The 20,653-nt window shown below is 43.6% G+C and overlaps 1 protein-coding gene across 6 annotated transcripts; it reads right to left on the bottom strand.

Moving 5' to 3' along the window:
* Nucleotides 1-280: 280 nt before the first annotated feature.
* On the bottom strand, nt 281-20,217 carry ttc3 (tetratricopeptide repeat domain 3). 6 transcript variants are annotated; one of them, XM_069709774.1, is made up of 46 exons: nt 20,097-20,217; nt 18,920-18,997; nt 18,795-18,828; nt 17,726-17,885; nt 17,559-17,640; nt 17,150-17,203; nt 16,936-17,071; nt 16,421-16,506; nt 15,915-16,009; nt 15,609-15,671; nt 14,872-14,926; nt 14,525-14,687; nt 14,241-14,271; nt 14,070-14,154; nt 13,523-13,553; nt 12,818-12,878; nt 12,549-12,636; nt 11,686-11,829; nt 11,428-11,508; nt 10,256-10,365; nt 10,046-10,172; nt 9,828-9,950; nt 9,650-9,751; nt 9,460-9,552; nt 9,310-9,374; nt 8,121-8,153; nt 7,482-7,939; nt 6,414-6,689; nt 6,289-6,332; nt 6,047-6,103; nt 5,881-5,960; nt 5,636-5,791; nt 4,318-4,876; nt 4,133-4,201; nt 3,685-3,834; nt 3,469-3,608; nt 3,316-3,384; nt 3,131-3,227; nt 2,522-2,625; nt 2,130-2,214; nt 1,900-2,001; nt 1,425-1,621; nt 1,232-1,346; nt 869-1,000; nt 640-732; nt 281-533 (listed from the first exon to the last, which is right to left on the bottom strand). In XM_069709774.1, the coding sequence occupies exons 2-46, from the start codon at nt 18,986-18,988 to the stop codon at nt 423-425; spliced, it is 5,265 nt and encodes a 1,754-aa protein (XP_069565875.1). In that variant the 5' UTR covers nt 18,989-18,997; nt 20,097-20,217; the 3' UTR covers nt 281-422. The 6 variants fall into 6 exon arrangements, with proteins under 6 accessions (XP_069565875.1, XP_069565872.1, XP_069565871.1 ...); XM_069709771.1 differs by having other exon boundaries at nt 11,686-11,832; nt 20,088-20,211; XM_069709770.1 differs by having other exon boundaries at nt 11,686-11,832; nt 20,097-20,211.
* Between the last annotated feature and the right edge of the window lie 436 nt (nt 20,218-20,653).

The following is a 20,653-nucleotide window of genomic DNA, read 5'->3' as shown; positions in this document are numbered from 1 at the left end:
GTTCCATAGAGGGTCTGGACCTTCGTGTGGAGGATTATGTTCTTGCTTGAATGTAATGTTTTCCATTATGGACTACATGTATAAGTGTGTCATCCATATTATGGACAACAAACTTCACGTTTATTAGTTTTGCAGGAACATGCAAATTAATTTGGACGAGATGCTACAGTATTAATGTTTTCCTTATTTTGGACGACGCAGTAAAAGAAGAAGTCCGTAAACTGCAGATGAATGTTTCAGTGTTCCTTCACGTCGTGAGACAAACACACAGGAGAGGAGCTCAAACAGAAGAGAAGTTTATTTCTTCAGAGTATAAATCAGTGCTTCTCTGCACACCTTTAAGATAGAAAAACAAAAACAAAAAACAAAGTCAAAGCTTCTTTAGATTTGGATTAAATAAGTAAAAAAGAAAAAGAACGACGTCACGGCGCCGGCCGTCTCCTCCCGGACAGCGCGGGGAAGTCGTCGGGCAGCAGAGCGTGATTCCTGCAGGTGGGACAGGTGCTCTGCTCCTTCAGCCACGAACGGATACACTGAACGCAGGAAACACAGACCATCATCATCATCATCATCATCATCATCATCAAACTTCATACTTACGGTGTATTTATTGAAATGATAACATGACGAAGGCGTCACCTTGTCGTGGAAACTGTGTCGACACGCCAGCACGCTCGTGTCTTCTGGACTCATGTCCTCGTGGCAGATGATGCACGGGTCCTCCATGTTCAGCTGCAGGCGACACACACACACACACACACACACACACACACACACACACACACACACACACACCTCGTCTGGTTAAAGACGCTCGTGATAAATAAATGAATAAAAGTCTGGAGGTCCGATTTGATTCTGGACTCACCCCCTTGGAGTTTGAGGCCCTGTGAGGTGGGACCTGCTGCCACACCGGAGGGGGGATCGCCAGAGGGGGCGTGGCACACTGAGCCGGACTCCCTCGACCCACGACGTTGGACCGGGCAGAGCTGAGTCGGTCCTGAGAGGAAGAGGAAGAAAACAGTCGGTGTGTTCAGAGACGTTAGTCAAAGCAGTTTCAACCAAACACCTCGTCCACGTCATTAAAGGATGTTTTCACCAGAAAATATGATCTAATCGGACTTTTAAGCAACGGATGCTTCATTAAAGTTACATCTGAGAACATCCTGATAATTTATGATTATTTATTATGTTATATGTATGAACCTATAAAATAAAAGCAGACGGGTACCTGGTGGTCGAGGATGAGCATCGTGGCTCCGCTCACCACCTCCTGCAGAGCCAGGCTGCTCAGACTCCCCCCGGTGGAGGACCGCAGCTCCTGCAGGAACCTCATCAGGTTGGAGCTGAAACCCAGATAATAAATCATCAGTACGTGTGTTCGGACTGTCGGAGTTCAAATGTGAACCGGAACCAGCGGTTACCGGCTGTAGTCGGGGAACATGGTGCTCAGGCTCTCCATGGCCTTGTCGAACACGGTGCCGTACGGAGGCTCCAGCGTCCTGCTCGCAGGTTTGAGCTGAGTCGGAGCGGGCGGAGCCTTGGCTGGGGGCGTGGCGGCAGGCTTGGGGGGCGGAGCCAAAGGCGGAGGAGCCACGTTTTTAGCTGCTGCTGCAGAGAGCTGCGAGAAAAACAGGAAACGGTCCACCCGTCCGGAGTCAGAACTTTAATTATTCACAGTGACCTTCGACCTTTGACTAAAATCACATCAGTTGGTACCAAGTGAAGGTTTTTGCAGAGTTTGAAGAAGTTCCCTCAACTCGTTTTGGAGATTTCACGTTAACGAGAACAGAACAAACAATGTGAAAAACATCAAAATAAAACCAATAAGGTGAACTTTAAAATCAGAGGCGGAGCAGCAGCTCGTCGTCATGGCGACGGAGGAGTCACAGGTCTTACCGGTGCCGCTGCAGCTTCCTGCTGGTTGCCGACGCTGACGGGAAGCAGCTCGCTGACTCGGCGTCCGTTCTTCACCTGAACCATCTGCTCCTGGTACTGTTGCTGTGGACGACAGGAAGGCCGACTGATTAAAGAAACGTGAAATATGAATTTAATCTGGTTGGAATCAATTAAAAACCGTCAGGTTCTCCAGAACTGAACGGTCGTTCGGGGTCCGTCGGTCCGTTTACCTCAGCGCTCGAGATTCTCTTCTCCACTTCCTCCACTTTGGCTCTGCAGCTGATCCGGATCTGGTCCAACTCCTGGTTTGGGTTTCTGCAGAAATGAAGGACATCACAGGTGAAGCTGAGACCATGCAGAGGACCTGCTGTCCATCAGGACCTGAGGTGTCTCTCTGTGGTGAGGTGTGTGTCTCTGAGGTGTGTGTGTCTCTGAGGTGTCTCTCTGAGGTGTGTCTCTCTGAGGTGTGTCTCTGAGGTGTGTCTCTGAGGTGTGTCTCTGAGGTGTGTCTCTGAGGTGTGTTTCTCTGAGGTGTGTGTCTCTGAGGTGTGTCTCTGAGGTGTGTCTCTGAGGTGTGTCTCTGAGGTGTGTCTCTCTGAGGTGTGTCTCTGAGGTGTCTCACCGGTGTACTGCCTCGTCCAGTTTGCTGAGGAAGGTCTTGGTGTCTGCCAGCTCTCTGTAGAATCCGTGCAGCAGCTGATCTCGACTGCTCTCCACCACCGACAGCTGGAGGACAAACATAAAGCTTCAGATGTCTTTCAGTCTGAAGAACTTTTGTGACAAACTTCCTCAAGGCGTTTCTTAAAATAATTGCGTTCACATTAATGGGTTAATGTCAGCTGACAACGACCTTTGACCTTTGACCAGCAAACTCAAAAAAGTTCATCCTTGCGTGAACGATTGTGTCGCATCTGAAGAAAGTCCATCCAGTTGCTCCTGATATCATGTTCATGTGTGCGTGTGTCGAATTGGGGTTGTAGCGACCTTGACCTTTGACCTTTTCCCGCCAAAATTCCATCCGTTCATCCTCCTAATCGAGTGAATGTTTCTGCCAAATTTGACCCGATTCCCTCAAAGTGTTGTGGAGATATTCACGAGAACGGGACGGACAAGCCGAGAACAACGCGAGCAGAAGAAGATCCGGTTCTAATATCCAACATGTTGTCATGACAACAGAACATCCACGGATCCATAACGTGTTAACGAGGCAGGTGAAGAGCGTCGGAGCTACCTGGGCTGTACCGGACCTCCTGGAGGCCGAGGCCAACAAGGCTCCGCAGCGCTTGATCTCGTCCTCCAGACTCATCTTCTCTGCTGCCGACTGGTTGCTGTGGCAACGACAACAAGGGACAGAAGTCAGAGGGGGAAGACGTGGTTTAGTTCCTGCTTCACTTCAAACTCTCCGTCAGAACCCACCCGAGCTCCAGGAATTCGTTCAGCCTGGACTCGTAGCTGCTCTTCTTCTCCCGGATGGTGATGGACAGACTAGAAGAACACAAACAGATGAGTCATCGCCGGATGCAGAGATTCAGATTCATCTTCAGACGGACGTCCTCGTCTCCGTCTCACCTCCTCTGCTCCTCCACCAGCTCGTCCGTCTCCACCTTCAGGGACTTCAGCACCTCCTGGTTGGCCTTCTTCTCCTTCTGGTCCTTCTTCACCTCCTCCTCCAGCTTGTGCTGGAACAGCGACAGCTCCGTGTTGGTCACCTTGACAACGGAGAGCAGACAGCGATGAGCTCTTCAGATCTCCTCCTCCTGAAGGAGTCGTGTGACTCTAACCCACCTGGATGTTAGCGGTGATCTTCTGGATGTCCTCCTCCAGCGAGCCCAGCTCTTCTCTGACAGCCGGGTCCACCACGTCAAAGCTGTTCGTCATGTCCTCGATCTGCTGTTCCAACTTCCTGTTGCTCTTTTCCTTCTTGATGAGGTCGCCCTGGAGAAAAGGTCAACAACAAGACTGTAAACAACAACAAACAACAGTAATGTCATCTGTCGTTTTTGTGAAGCCAGAAGTGACCATATTTGGACACTATGCCCCGCCCACCTATACCTGAAATCTGAATGCACCCCAGGCCTGTCAATCAAACAGCCACGCCCCCAAACATGTTTGAGTCAAAATAAAAAAACCTACTTGATTTGTATCAACATGGTTAAATTTGTGTTTTGATGAATTAAAATAAATAAACAATCATCCGGGCTCCAGTTGAACATGTGATGATGATGTAACTCACCTGGCAGCTCTCGAAACGCTCATACAGCTCCGTGTTAACCGCGACACTCCTCATGGCGTCCTGACACGCCTGAGACGACGACAACAACAACAACAACAACAACAACAACGGATGATGTAAAACAGAGCCATTCCTCATGTTTTAAATATTCCATTCGATGTATTTAAAGGTGGTGAAATGTTCACCTGCACTGCTGCGTGTCTCTTCCCAAAGTTTTCATCAGCCGTCATCGAAGCGGCTCCATCGGTAGTCGGATCCTGAAGACCCGCCTCAGCGGAGTAAAGGTCCAGCTCCTCGTCGTCAGGAGGTAAAAAGTAAAGCTGCTGAATTTCGCCGCGGGTCCGGGGTTGACTTCCTGTCGACGGATACTCAAATACATACGGGTTTGGGAGGATGGGATGGACTTCAGTCTGGGAGGAGGAATAAATGTTCAAATAGAAACCAGTTCCTGAGGCTTCATGCAGACCGGGAGGCTGAGAACCATCGTCCACGGCGACGTCCAGGTCGTCCAGGTCGTCCAGGCCGGCTCCGTGACCGGCCTGCTGCAGCGACACGGCGTGCTTGGCCAGCCCGATGCACCGCCCCATCTTTATGAAGCGGAGGGACTCCAGGAGGAAGTGCTCGAAGCCGCCCGCTTCCTGGATCTTCTGCTGAGCAACGGCGGGGAAATTATCCAGCTCGCCCGTGAGCAGCGGGTCCTCGGCCACCAGGGGGCCGTGCTCATCCAGGATCTGATCGAAGTAGCTGCAGAGGGAAGAAGACCATCCGGATATTCAGGTGAAAAGCAGCAGAGGGAGGATGAGGGAAGAGCTGGGATCGAGTGTCAACATACAAGAGTGGATCAAAAAGGTTCAGAGTGTTCCTGAACGCAGCACAGTGATGCGCACGGAGCAGCAGGAAGCAACGACCTTCATAACGTCGGTGGGGTTGTGCAACCGTGAATTTGTTCCCCAGAGTCAGACAGTCAACACCGAGTTCTACCGAGACCTTCTGAGGAGTCTGAGGGTTGTTAGCGTTGTTAGCTGGTTGTTAACTTGAGTTTAGCTGTTCTTTTTTTTTTTTTTTTTTGCAAAGTTAGTATTTTGTTAACTTTGATAGCTGGTTGCTAGAATGTCAAAACCAAGTTCGACTGGGACGTTTTGAAGCTTCTCTAAAATATAGGTTGGGTTCCCAAATATGTTCCCCAAAAATCAGCCGTTTCTCTGCTGCAGTTTCAGGTTCGCGGTGACATCAGATGTTCTCGTACCATCGGTCACGTTAACGTGAGGAACTCGGTGATGTTGAACTCTGAATACGTCCTCATGAAGGTTGTTGCTTCCTGCTGCTTCGTCACGGTCTCTGAACCTATTGATCCACTTTTTTTTTTTTTTTTTTTATCTAATTTTGATATTTCTTGCCAATATCCTTCTTTTTGTTACATTTGAAAACGTGTTACAACAAATATGTAAGCATTGCCTCTATTTTTTTCAACAATATAAAAACTGGACTGTCGCTGAAACTCACTCGTACAAACTCTCTTTAGTCGGGTCGGGGTTGTTGTCCAAAATCTTTTTATAGTGACTTCCACGTCGGGTGTCGTTGTACTGGACCTCAAAGTCGGCCACTTGCTCTCGAATGCGACTGGGAACGCCGAAGGGATCAACGGGGTCGAGGAATGATCTGCGGAGGAAAACCTCGACGTCACCAACGCTCAACAATCAGAGTTAACAAACAAACTGTCCGAATCCAACGAGGCCGAACAAACTCACAAAGAGTCGTCTTCTAAAAGGTCTTGGTCCCACTCCTCTCTTGGAGTTACGCTTCTCATGCCAGACAAAACTATAACACCCTGAGAGGAAGCAGAGAGGAAACACTTCAGAGTCATGTGACGTTAACACGTTCTGACGAGCAGCAGCGAACAATCCGACCTCTGACCTTTGGCTCTTTCTGTTTCTTTTTCCGGCCTCGACTCTTAGACTTCATAGGAGAATTCTGAAAGGAAAACACGTTCGATGAGCGTTAATCTCTGAAACTCGAACGGTGTCGTCGGTTCGGTAACGTTAAGATGTTATTTTGTTACACAGATTTAAATCACATTAAATATGTACGATTTTATGGTTAAAACCAAGCGAAGGAAAATAAAAATAAAACATGCTATAAGGTTTCCAAGGACTTACATTTTGATTTTCATCAGACTTTTTTAAGACCGAACAATGTCCATCTGAAAAACAAAGAGCAAACGTGAACTCGGGACGTAAGAGCAAACGCTGTCCAGTCAGACGTTCAGGCTCCAGATACGTACCCATCATATCAAAATATTCATCCAGTATAGAGTGGCAGGAGACATAGTCGTCTCTGTGCTCCTCCAGAGTCCAGATGAAGAGTCTCATGTCATGAGGCGGAGCCTGTTTTAGGTATTCAGTCATAGTCAAGCCAATGCTAGAAAACAGCTCCTGCCTAGCGCCGAGCTTCTCTATAATCATGTCCTGCAACGGGCTGAAGGGCAGCAGAAGAGCTAAGTCCAGCTGCTCCAGATGTGCTGCGTGACGCTCGATGAAAGATTGGGCAGCATTCAGGCCTTAGAAGAGAGGAAGTAAACGGTCAGGCTTCAAAACGGATGCTAAACTCGTAAACTGATACGAGGGTCCATCAATAAGTTCAGTGTTCCTGAACGCAGCACAGTGATGCACACGGAGCAGGAAGTATTCCAAGTGTCGTCTCTTGATCAACATCAGCACAAGATTACAGTCCGTTCTGGTTCGTAGTCTTCAGGTCAGTCTGGGTTTGGTGCTTCCTGTTTGATTTTGAAATGACTCACCTCTTGTTGTCTGGCTTTGTTTCACTTCCTGTCCTTTGTATGACCGTTGGCCCCCCCCCTGATTAGTTTCACCTGTCCCTCATGGTCCTTCCCTACCTGCTGTATTTAGTCTGTGTGCTCTTCTTCCCTCTTTTGTCACTTTGTTTCAGTTTCCTGTCTGTTGCTGCATCTTTGGAAACCCAGACCACAAACCACCTGAACTGTGTCGCCATGGCAACGGGCTTCTCCAATATGACAAGACACCCGCTCACAGGGCGTTATTTCCCGTTCCCCAAACTTTTTACAACAAAATCTGATCATCGCTTCATCGCCGTAGACTTTCTGAAGCATTTCAAGCGTCTCTGTTGACCGTTTCCAGAGTCTGACAACAAAATCTGATGTTTCTCTGCTCCAGTTTCAGATTTCCATACTGACATCACAAATGTTCTCGTACCAGCGGTCACGTTAACGTGTGGAACTCTCTGATGACGTTGATCAAGACACGACATCCTGCTCCGTGTGCATCACCGTGATACGTGCAGGACTTCCTGAGGAACACGATTAAACGCTGACCTGCATCGTTGAGCCGGCAGGCCCAGATGTTCAGTTTAGGATTCACACCCACACAGCTACTGAGCAGTTGAATAAAGACACGAGCCCAGACCCGGTTCTTCCTCTCCAGCAGCAGCTCCACAGCGTGACCCAGAGTGTCCAGCGGCTCCCGCTCCCAGTCCAGGATCCTCCCGGCGAGCTGGTTCCCCCTGGACGAGTCCAACTCCAGCCACGGCTGCAGGCTGGCGGTCAGAGCGGAGACGTGGAGGTTCTTCTCCTCCCGCAGGAGCTCCAGGTTCTGGCAGATCTGCAGAAGAACTCGATCCCTGTACAGCAACCAGGCTTTCTGTTGACCCGGAGTTGCCGATTCTTCTTTCTTCTGCAGGATCTCATCGTTGATCGCCTGCTTATCCTGAAACGACTGTTTATGCAGCTTCTTCTTCAGCTTGTGCTCTTCCTTTGATTTTAACTTCTTTAGACTGAAAAGAAAAAAAGAACTCTTTAGAAACAAAGTACTTGTCAACGGAGAGTACAACAGCTTTTGTAGTTAAACACGACTTGTTAATTGAAGACGGGAAGCATGTGGATGTTTATCAGAGGTCACTGGGACACGTCTGTAAGTTCAGATGATTTGTGAGAATAAATCAAACCGTGTTAAACCTGCAGTCTGGTGATAAACAGCACATCCAGCAGCTGAGAGGAGGAACACAATTAAAAGGCTGATCATCCAACTTCATTATAAGAGCAGCAGCTCCCGCAGAGCTACGACTTCACAGATCGCTGAACTGCCCGACCAGACAACGATCTGTCGACATCGTGTTGCTCTCACTACCGACGACATTCACTAACTAGGGCCAAAGCACCGAGGCCTTATTGTAGTGCAAGGTCAAATGAATTGCGTGTTTTGAGGGCTAAAAGGGGCTCAAAAACTCGTGAAACTGGCAGAAAAATGGCCCACTAGCGTCCTCTAAAGTGCAGCCCTCATGACAAATTTCACCTACATCTACGATAATTGGTAGGCATGTGTAACATACCTAGATCTACGAAAAAGTCTCTTGGCGCCATTACCAAAATGCAACAGAAAGTCGGCAATTTTTAATCTAGTCACCATTTTTGCCGATTTGCATGTGTTGTACTTAAACGAACTCCTCCTGCAGAATTCATCAGACAGAATTGAAATTTGGTGTGTCCAATCTGAACACCTTTCGAATCACAAGTCATAAAAAGATTTTGTTATCGTTGATCTTTTGATATCGTTATCTGTGGCTTGGCGGCCATTTTGCGCCATTAAACTGTAAATTGTTGTAATCTGACGTACACGGTCTGATCCTGCCTAAACTTCTTTTTAAAAAATTTTTTTTATAAAAGTCCCGGCCTGAAGACCGCTGCATGGCAGTATTCCATCATACTCATAGCACCACCTACTGGCAACAGGAAATTACACGTTTTATGCTTCCACATGCTTCTTCTGGCAGGTTGATCAAATCGACCTAAATTGGGTTAGAAAAGCCTTGAGACCTCGATGATGCTACACTGGGCAGCCCGTGAGCTGTCATCGAAGGGCATTGCCATGGCGATGGGGTGAATTTCGGTGTTTCAAAAGCAGGAACTAAAAATAGCTGCCTGCCACACCCAAATCACACACTATAAAAGAGAACTGAGACTACGGAGATGTAAAACAATGAGATGAAACTCACGATAAAGTTCTTTAATTCCTTCTAGGTTCTTCACTAAGAAAGACCCCTTCCACCAGGTCACATTAGTTTTATAAAAATATAGATTACATAGCTGCTGTCTGATTTCTGAACCAGAAACAAACCCCAAGGTCCAACCCGCCTTTAAGCCTCACCTGGTACATTTCTGATTCACTCTTGGCTTCTTCTGCGTCTTTGGTTTAGAAATTGAAGCTTCAAACTGAGGAGAAAAAAAGAATTAAAAGTCACTGATAATCATGTGATTCATCTAAAAGCTCACTTCACCTTCCGGAGATTCATCTTACCTTACATTTCACCAGGCCCGTTGGACCGTAGATTTTGATACTACATATTTGTCCGAAACAGTCTGGAGTCAAACATGCTTCTTGAAGGAAATCCTGCAACACAAAAAACTAATTTAATCTGGAATCAGAGGGCAAACAGCTGCTCTGGCTTTGTTCACAGAGAAAAGTTTCTGTTTCAGTCTGAATTCACCTTTTCATTCTTGTCAGAGAAACTTGAGGTCTTCAGAGACTTCCAACAGGCGATGTGATAATCAACCGTGCAGCTCTGACAGCAGCATATTTGAATGAAGCCCTACGGAAAGAAGGAAATGCGTTTAAAATTCATCAGATATTTGAGTTCCAAATTGCTGTGATTGGCGGCCATTTACCTTAAAATCTGGGTCGTTGAAGTAGATTTCAGCCTTTAATGAGCCGAGGCATTTGTCAAGACAACAAAAGGCATCGGGAACAGGAGGGAATTTGCACAATTCTATAGCGTCTTCAAGCATTTCCTACGAAGACAAACCAGGCGGCAGTCAACCCGAGGATTCCTCACTCACATCCTACGAAGCGAGCTTTAAGACAGAATCCTGCGACGACACCATACCTTGAAAAAGTCTGGCTGTGTTTCTTTGACTATCTCTTTAGTTAAAGGCCAGGTGAGTTTACCCGGCATTATTTGATTCTTCACCATCTGCAGGGAATCTGAAAACTTCTCCAGAGCAACTGCAAACCTGCCCGACGAAGAGAAGCACATGTGCAGTTAGAAGTGGTAGAAAAAGGTGTGACGATGATGAGACGGTCGAAGCTTCGGTACCTGTTTTCTCTGAGATAAACCCTCCCCATGGCGTAGTAAACCAGGCACTGAAACATCCTCTCCTCGAATGATTTCATTTTCTGCAGGAGCTTTTGTGCTTCTGCAAGTTCCTGTGTTGAATGAAGACAAAAGGAAACTCACACGTCTCGATAGCAGATATTAGTGCAAGTCTGGTGGACGTCCTGCTGCTGTAAACACTGCTGAAAATAGTCCCCAAAAGAAGCCCCACGTACTCCTGTTTGAGAAATGTTAAGAACTACAGAGCTCATCGGTCTTATTATATTTTTCTGTGTCTCGGGGTTGTTTGTCAGAAAATATGTCTTCTGTGGGAACCAAAAGATTTGGAGGTGGAAAGTTAGCATATCGCTTATGGCTTCAATTTACACTGTGATGTTAGTCTGGAAACCCTGCAGGAAGGTTCGCTCAGTCACTCTGAAGGGTTGACCAATCAGTGACCAGTAGGCGTGGCCAAGCACAATGAAGTTGAACTACAGCATTTGTTTTGAAATGTAGTTCCAACTCGATCAGTTTCACACTCAGGATTAGTTTCGCCGATTCAGTATCCAAATGTGAAACATGGTCACCTTTTGCTTTTCAGTTATGGTGTCACATTCACAGGAATGGGACAGACGTGAGGTCACATTGACCTTTGACCTCCAAAATCTATTTAGTTCATCCTTGAGTCCAAGAAAATATTTGTGGCAAATTTAAAAAATGTCCCTCAAGGCATTTCGGAGATATGAAATTCACAAGAGTGGAACAGACGTGAGGTCTCCGATTTTTGACCGCCAAAATCTTATCGGCTCGTCTTTGGGATCAAGTGAACATTCGTGCCAAAATTTTTTATCAAGGCAGCCTTAAGATATTGAGTTCACAAACAGAAGATGGACAAACAACCCCAAAACATAACGCCTACGACTAAAGCTATCAAAACTGCGGAGGTATAAAAATGTTGCGAAGCTTGATGAAGCCATACAAACAGTTGTAGCAGCGACAAATAGATGAACAAGTTATTAATAAATCTTACAGCTAGCACTTGTTGCCCGTTTAACACAACATAAACATGAGTTCAGCAGATTTAACTTTTAGTTGTTGGCGACCAATGGAGCAACTTTTGTTTTCCAAATGCCGCAGACAGAAGTAGAAGCTACGATATGAACCAAAGATTTGACCTCAGGCTGGCCGATTTCTGTCAGAGCCGTCGCTCGTCCAAACAGCAACAACAGTACGTCCTGTGTGGAAAGTCCGAGTTCCTGAAAAGGCAAAATAAACAAACTTTGAGTTCTAAAACTGATCATTGAAGAAAGAAGAGCAGGAACCTGGTTCATTCACCAGTAAATCGAATTCTTGACCAGTATTGATTAGCTGATACCGAGTTGGGAAACTCTCTGCTTCTGCTTGTAAATCGTGAAGGTCTTCCGTGTGGTCACCTTGGGTGTGATGGTTTCCAGTAAGGTCAGCGCCTTGCTGAAGGCCTGCGCTGCATTGCGGCTGCGGAGGTCCGTCAGGGCGATGTGGGCGTCCTGCACCATCAACATCAAGTCTTTACACACTCCGGCTTTACCATCGGCCACCTGCTGGTTGTGAGGAGAACACACACGGCAACGGGTCAGCCAATCATGTAATGATACTGTCAGGATTCATAAAGTATTCCTGGGCATGTAAAAAGAAAACATTGAACACATGACAGAAGATGAAGACAACGTGTTGGTCAAATGAGAGAATCGGTCCAACTGGCTGACTTTGATACCGGTTCCTGGATTATATATATGCTATTAAAGGATCACTGTTTGGTACCCAGAGGAAGCTCCAACTCAATTATTACCAACCAGGAAATTTTAGTTGACGATTAACTGTCATAAAAATAATTGTCACAAGGATTTTCGTGCTATTATGTTTACGGCTTGTTTGTCAGTCCAATTCTCGTGAACACAATAACTCAAGGGCCCCTTCATGGAACGTTTTCAAATTTGGCACAAATGTTCACTTGGTCCCATCAATAAGTTAATACGATTTTGGAGGTCAAAGGTCACTGTGACCTCAGGTACGTCCTATTACTGTGAATTCCATATCGTAGAAGCGCCTTCATGGAGCTTTTTAAAAAAAATTCACAAACGTTTTCTTGGACTCAGAGATGAAGCTTTTATATTTTGGAGGTCAAAGGTCATTGCGACCTGACATTATTCCCATTATTGTGAATTCCATATCCCAGAAACGCCTTGCAGGAGGTGTATAAACAGGCCTAGCTCCGCCGTGAATGACTTCCAGTTAAGTGTCGTGAGCAGAGCCTCACCTCTTCTTCAGCCGGACCGTTTCTGATCTTTGACTTCTTCTTCGGTGTCGTGTTGAACTCTCGTTTCCCATTCTTTGAAGAAAACTCACTGAAAACACCGTTAGTTTTATATCATTAAAGTCACACCGCTGACACGACTATTGTCTTAGTAAAAGAACATGATTTCCATGCATACCTGAATATATTAAAAAAAAAAAACATTGAGCAGAAGGTTTTTAAACCGTGAGAAAGTCTATGTAAATATTAATAACAACAGTACTTCCACCGACCTTTTTGATGGTTTAGAGCCTTTAGCTCCGCCCTCTGCCTTTGCTGGTCTTTCATTTTTCCCTGAGGAGAGAACGACAGATATCAAGTTTTTAAAAGTCACAAGAACAAACTTGGTGAAGATGAGTGTTGGCAAAACTCTCCATAAAACAGAGAAATTTAAAGCGGGGTGTGTTCCCAACACAACAGTCACAGTTCTGCCTTTCCTGCCCTTCATTTCAGACACACTATCCCGTTTGGTATGAAGCGACTAGCGACAACACATTCTTTATACACTGGATCCGACCTTGTCCCGAGACAAAACCCGGCCGCCTACTTGATTTTAGACACGTCCTTCCAGCTACTTCAGACTCCCTGAACTCGCTCGGGTCCAATCAGCGCTGTGAGAAACATCCACTCCCTCGACTCCAAGGTCACACATCTCTTCTCATCCAGCTCCAAGACGAGGTTTTTATACGAAGGTTAAACAAAGGCCACAAAAAGCAGCTCTCTCCTTTAGCAGTATTCTAGTAACAATAATCTTTGGGCTTTTCACTAATCTCAACTTCCATATACAGCCGATGTCGTAGAGATGTGATGGACGGAGCCGCCGTTAAGAGTTGGGATACAAACTCTTCTACTGATCAGCAGGTGGCAGGAACATGCAAACATACTATTTTTATTTTGTGCTCGTAAAATCTGTATGTGCTAAAAAAAAAAACACTCACCAGACTGCTTTTCCATTTTAACCTCTGAACCCTGTCAAAAAAACAAATTATTTATCATCATTCATCACACTACAGACACAAACACAAACACCGTGTAAACTCATTAACATGAGTCATATTATTAAACTGGAGCTGAAATGCAATTATTTTCATTTTCCAGGCTATTGTTTTATTTTACTTTTTAAAAGTCCCACAGTAAAAATAAAAAAAGGACTTGAATCTATTTTTACATGTCAGCATCATTAGATTATAATTAAATGTTAAACACTAGACACTGAAATCATTCTTTTATTGTTAAAGGCAATTTAGTAATGAAATTTAAATTAAATAAGAAAATGGCAAGTAAATTATAAATAATTAAGTGCATAGTTGAATTATTCTATTGTAAATGTTGGGAAGAAAAAGGAAAATTCACAATTGGATATTCAAATAGGAAAGTCTGAAAATGGAAAGTGAAATTTAAAATCCAGAAATGAAATATATAGAAGTTAATGATTGTGTAAAAATATTCTCTTTCTGGGTTAAAAATCACAAAAGAGTTCCAAACCTTTGAAGCTCTGTTTGCTGCTGCGTTGATTTTACTGGCAGCTTTTCCAGACTGCAGCTGAGATACAGACGAACCCACTTTAAAACTGCAGTGGAAGAAATGAAACTGGATCAAAAAGAAGTTCCTCAGCTGTTATTCATCCTGATTGTACGTTGAGTCAAAGGTTCTCACCTTTTATTTGAGGGTTTCTTCAGCCATCCACCTGAAAGCACATAAATAGTTTCAATATGGAGACACAGCAAACTATCACACAGTAGTGATTTATATCTGTAAGAAATAATAATAATAATAATGTCTTAAAATGAAAAATAACCCAAGAAAAGAGTAAATTCTATTAATTTCCCTCCTTTTCTGGACTTTGTTATCTTCCACTTTTGTTTTGAAGGTGTTTAAATGAGGTTTGGACATGCTGGACGACAGGAGGACACCAGGGAACACAGAAAAGTGTCTTGTACCTGTGACGTCGGTGAGTTCAGTGATGAACTTCTGATGCTGCTGTTCCAGGTCTTTGAACCCCTCACAGTCGTCGTTACACAGCAGCTGGGCCGAGCGGTTGGCATCCAGAGCCATTTTAATGTCTCCTAAGGAGAACAAGGCCTCGCAGTAGCGGTAGTGACCCTGCAGGAAAAAACAAACACAAAAACAAAACGGGAAGTATGAAGCTGCAGCGGAGGACAAGAAGTTCTCTACATTTGGAGTCGACTCATTTAGAGTCGACTCATTTGTCTCCGAAGATCCTGCCGGTAACATCTGAATCATTTCTGTGATAAACATGACGACCGAGGAGGAAACGGACGGGTACCTTTGCCCACAGAGGTTTTATCACCGTTGCACGCTTTCCATCACCGGCTGCTTTTCTGGAAAAGAAAAATATAAATATTTAGGCTGAAAAACATGAATTTGAAGCACTTTTTTTTTTTTTAAAGAATCACTCCAGACAAATGTGAAGAAAGTCAACCTGGAACTGTTTCACAACTCTCACAGCAGCGAGGTGGAAATGTTTATCACGTCTTCAACTTCCAGAATGAGGTCTTTTTTTTTTTTTAGACAAAGGAAACATTCAAAGAGTGTTCAGCCAAATAGGAAACTAGTTATTGAGGTTTTGTATCAAAAATGTGATGCCAAAATTAATAAACTGCTTAATCTCACAATGATTTTACGGATCCATCGTCCTCCCACAGCCACAATGCAATAAATGACTTTGTAATAAATAAAGGAGTCCGTTACAAGAAGAGAGGAAGTCAGAAAAGGATATGAACAAGTCCTGAAAGGACTAAAATGTTTACATTAAATTGTTGCTCTTTATTAAAGTATTTCTTTATTAAATAAGTAATACTCTTTATTACTTTTTTTTTTCAAATGCTCTTATACACACGTTTTTTTGTTCCTTTATATCTGTTTTTATATGAATCCCTTAGTGCACGTCATTTTCTTGCTATAAAGAACTTTATTAATATTATTATTACATCATCACATTACTGTTCCCACACATTAAACTACAGATTTGTGGTGCTAATAAATGAACTGAGTGGTACTTACAGATATTTCTTAGCGCGGATATAACACAGAGCTCGGTTTCCATAAATGATGTGATTGTCAGGACTGGAAGGAAAAGAAACATATTCAGTCTGATAAAATAATCCTTCAGTGAATCTTGTGTTTCTGACAGTGATGGTTTATAGAATATTTATCATATTCTGTTTCCTCTGTGTATTAAAACACCCCAAATATGTTACTGAATAAACTCAAACTAAACAGAATAAACTCAACTTTATAAAACATATTTAGATAAATCCACATTAAAGTTTTCTGTCTGAGAAAAAAAGACATTTAAATATTTCTTACTAATATTTGATGGCTTTAGAATAAAACTTCACAGCATCTTCGTACTGCTGCTTCTGAAAGTTCTCGTTTCCTTTCTTCTTCATTTCTTCACTTTTCTGGAAGAGAAACAAAATAAATTTTATTGCAAATTTTATCATTAAAACATAAAACACCTGAAACATTCAGTTCGGATCAGATAAAACACGACGAGTGGGGACGTCGGTTGAAAACCTGAGAAACTGAGATGAACATTTATCAGTGTTTTCTGACATTATAGGGAATAAACAATAAATCAGGACGATGTCTGCAGAGGAATAGATTAACAAAAGTAAAGTTAAAACTCTCAGAAATATACTGAAGATGAAGCATGATGGATTCCAGGATTAACTGACTGACTCGTCACGTGATCGATGGAGTTAATCGATGTCTCCAATTTCTCAGTAAACGTCTGAAACACGTCAGTGATCAGTAATAAATGAAAACAGAAGATATGCGAGAGCCTGCAGATCATTTTATTGAGTCCTTACTTCTATCAGATAGTCGTCCGGTCGAGCCATCAGAGACTTCATGGTCTTCTCCAGGTTGCCGGCCATTTCGTAGATGTACTTTGCAACTGAAGGGAAGCAAAAGATCAACATGTGTTAACTCATCTGTAAAAGCAGCTCGGATTTAAAGAACATTTCTGCCTTTAATTAACTAGTTTAACAGGGTTCCCACTTTAAGATAAATGTCAAACTGTTACTAATATTTTCACTATTATTTTTAATTCATTTATTTTTAGATTTTTTTAATTTATTTAAATATTTTAATTTTAGCCATTAGGAGGGAGAATATTACAGTTTCATAAATTTAAATTAAAGTCCATGATGTTCCAGGACTTTAATGTCTGGAAGAGACTTTTTATAATTCCAGAATGTTTGAGATCCAGTGTGAACGCTGCTGAAATAAAATGAACACGGAGATGCAGAAAGTCTTGTTTGTTTGTGTGTGTGTGTGTGTGTGTGTGTGTGTGTGTGTGTGTGTGTGTGTGTGTGTGTCTTACACTCAGTGAAGATGAGGTGGAGGGCCGTGATGCAGGTGTGTTTGGCGCCGAGGCCCAGCAGCTTGAAGCGAATGTTGGGTTCTCCCGTTCGTTCCAACCAGCACAAAGCGTCGTCCAGCACCTCCTGGGAGCGATTCTACATTTTTGAACGCAACAATCATCAGCTGACAGCGTGTTGCATTCGATGCTGCAGATGTCTTTTTCTCACACTTACCAAATTAAACAAGTTGCTTATCCAGATGACCTGTTTCGTCGTGTCCTTTTTCAGCTGGAACACAAACAAACAAGGCAGTTTCAGACCATAAATCATAAACGATTAAATATAAGTGGCATCACTTTAATGTAATTTAGATTTTCTTGCATCATTCAACTCAGATTTTATTGGTGTGGAGCCATAGCAACAAAAAACAGTCGTGTTTTACCAAAGCCATAAAGAACGGTACGTTACAACCTGCTCATGAACTTTGACCTCCTCTGTATTTTTATTGATCTTCCATCCCAGCTGATAAACTGAGTGCTTTAAAGAACGATAAGCAGCAGCGTTGCAGGAAGCAGTGAAGTATTTTCCCCCAGCGGTCCGTTCATCCAGCAGGTCGGAGTTCTTTCTGTCCAGATCAACTTACCGTTCCTCTCTCCAGCGCTCGCAGGATGGATTCCACCGTTTCTATCTTACGGAGATGCTTCAGATTCAGTTCTTCGCTGTCGCTGCAACGACATGACGACAAACTCTGTTAGTCTCCACGCGCAGGATCCAACGCGTTCTTATCAACTTCATCAGATCTGCGCTCACGTGGCGTTGATGAGCCCGATCTCTACGGCCCAGCAGGCGGCCGTGTTGGACTCTTCGTACTGCAGCAGGACGGGAAGCCAGAGGGCGCAAACCTTCATCCTCTGGCCGGCGTCTCTCTTGGTGTCGTCGGGGATGTGACTCCATCGTTCGAAAAGCTCTTCTACGAGACAGAAACGTGCACTTAGAACACAAACAGGAAGTGACGGCAACCAAGAGACGCCGCGAGTTCAGGACTCCTTTTTATTTATTTTTTTAAAGTTACAAAAATAAATAAAATAAATAAAAAAATATATATATACACACACACACACACACATACATAAAGTAAGTTCTCAGTAATTATTGATCTCTGAACATTAACGTATCCCGGAGTTCCTCCAGGAAATCCTGCTATCACATCAATTCACTCAACTTCAAGCAATCTGACATATTTGCTTGTAATTTTACTAAGTTTCCACAATCTTACGAAAGAAAGAAGCTATGACATCATAAAGTCTGACTCCCCTCCCCCCAAAAAAAAGCAAAAACAATTGCATCATAGTGTCAATAAATATTCTGAAGGGTCATAATTTATGTCACGTCACTGATCAAACATCCTTAAATAATGTTATATAACATTTTCGTGTCCACAAACTTCAAAGCTCATTAAAAGACTCAACTTCTTTGACTTTTAATCCATTTATTCTTATATTTATTTGTAATTTCCTCCAACAGTCTCACTATTGTTTGATAAACTCCCTCAAACTTCTGCACCTGAGCTCCATGTACATGAAAATAAAACCTAACGTTTCATCCTGCTACTTCACAATAAAAGCTTCCAACCGGTAAACACAGAGGCTTTTATTGTGACGTAAAAGCAGGCGTGAAGGCAGAGTCATCAAAGCAGTGACTCAAATATAATAACCCTTTACACATTTATCATCAGCAGATCTAAACGGCGGATTACATAATTCTGGATTTTAACATGCAACGATTGTGACTCAATAAATATTTAATGAATTTCTTAAAGACAATCTCATATTTGATCATATTAACGTTCTATTAGTGTGAAGGACTTCGTGTTTCTCACCTGACGGACGGAAGGTGATGATGTTTCCGTATGCCTGAGTGACAAAAATAAAACAGTTTTGTTTGATTTGATCTTATTGTATGTTTTTAATTTGTCACTAACGAACTGACAGGTTTATAACTCACTAGTTTTGGCTGCTGCGTGGATTCGTTCCAGTCTCCGTCGTAGTCAGAGTCCGAGTCTAAATCCGACATTTTGTCAAACTGTGGAAACATTTCAGAGAATCACACATGACTGCAGCTTCTCTACCTTCAGGCTGATTATTCAAATTAATTTAAATTAAAATCAACACCTTGTCAGAAACCTCCTCTGTTCGTGCCATGATACACTTCCACCAACATTAATAAATATGTCTTTTAATTCAAACTCACCTTTAAAAAATGACCTGCTAATCCTGAAGTTTCCACACCAGGTAATAAAGGATCATGTTCCTCATTAAATACGCAATAAAGTTGAATATTTTCATTTAACTGTGTAAATTTAGGACTCGTGTGAATCTCTGATGTTTTAGTTCACATTTATGCAGAAACTTGTAGATATAGTTCATTTCCAGCACGATCGGGGCAGTTTTTAGGTAAAAATCTGAGATTTCTTGGGACATTTTTCCCCTTCGACCATTTAATTCCCAACATCTCGACCCTGTTTCCGTTCCTCCTTCAGGTGTTGTTTTCTTTATTTAAATGTTTGTTTGTTTGTTGTGTGGTGTCAGTAAGGCCGTGCGGCTCCAGGAGGGAGTGAAGTGAAACCTAAGGACCAGTCCGACTTCATTTCAGGGCCGGAACTCATGAAGGAGCCGCGGCGACCTGTCGTGCGAGTTGACACTGAATGTGAACACAAAGCTACCACAGGCCGGGTTATGATTATTATTATGATGATGAGGATGAGGATGATGATGATGATTAGTCTTCGGGCCTCAACATGTGAGTGATGACGTGAAGATGACGTCAGAGGAACCGAAGCTCCGCCGCACCTTCGTCTGATAACAATGTTAGCATTTAGCTTCCTAGCTAAGCTACGTCGACGCTCTCGGGGACTCGTTCGTTCACCGGGAACTGAGCTAACCCGATGGAAGTGCTGATGTCGGCTCCACCGTGTGCACTACTTTCTATTAACGTGGCACACCTTCGGACGGCCGGTCAGCGACCATCTCCGACTCTTTCCGCGCGCTCTTGTTTTAGCGCGACGCGACGGAGCGCGAGCCCTCACGCCCGAGCTGAGACAGTTTATGCGGGTGACGTCACGGAGTTTAAAGTCCATGAAAACACGGAGGAGGTCGACCGGAGAGCAGCTTACCTTCTTTACCTTCTTTACCTTCTTTACCTTCTTCACCTTCTGGTGGCCGTGAACGCTCAGCTGTGGTCTCCAGCGGTGCTGCTCATGTTCATGTGCAGAAGTTAACGCAGCTCGTCGCGGACTGTCAACGCTTCAGGGGGCGGAGAAGCCCCGCCCCTCCGCCCCTCCCCCTCCGCTCCTCCTCCTTCTTCTTCTTCTTCTTCTTCTTCTTCTTCTTCTTCTTCTTCTTCTTCTTCTTCCGCTGCTGGATTTCTCACCGGCTGTCCGCTGTGAAGTTTAACTGCGCCCTCTACAGTCAGACACGTGCTGTTTTTCTTTTCATTTTATTATTTTTAAATATATATAAATATATATTTTTTTATATAAATTACTTTTTTTTTTACAGGCACGTGCTGTTTTTCCATTTTATTTTGTTACTGTTTATTTTCATATTATTTTTTTCCCAGATATCTGCACTTTTTCTATAAAAGAAAATAAATAACGGTAATAGATTGTTAAACAGGCATCTATCCCATCAAAAACACAATACAGAACAAAACAGAATTATTAGAACCAGTCTTGTCTTT

Source organism: Brachyistius frenatus, unplaced genomic scaffold (assembly GCF_029030835.1).
Source record: "Brachyistius frenatus isolate BFR_SWC_R1_liver_20210118 unplaced genomic scaffold, ASM2903083v1 Contig_84, whole genome shotgun sequence".
NCBI classification, from domain to species: domain Eukaryota; kingdom Metazoa; phylum Chordata; class Actinopteri; family Embiotocidae; genus Brachyistius; species Brachyistius frenatus.
The sequence above is the reverse complement of the archived record's forward strand: the minus strand, read 5'-3'. Positions and strand labels throughout refer to the sequence as shown.

Excerpts from the sequence above, each read along its gene's own strand:
- ttc3 (XM_069709771.1), bottom strand. The coding sequence starts at position 18,988 with ATGTCGGATTTAGACTCGGACTCTGACTACGACGGAGACTGGAACGAA. Across the intron at positions 16,507-16,935 it reads CCACCTCATCTTCACTGAGT|TTGCAAAGTACATCTACGAA; the intron begins GTAAGACACACA and ends GCTTCCCTTCAG. Across the intron at positions 11,509-11,685 it reads TGGAAACCATCACACCCAAG|GAACTCGGACTTTCCACACA; the intron begins GTGACCACACGG and ends TTGCCTTTTCAG.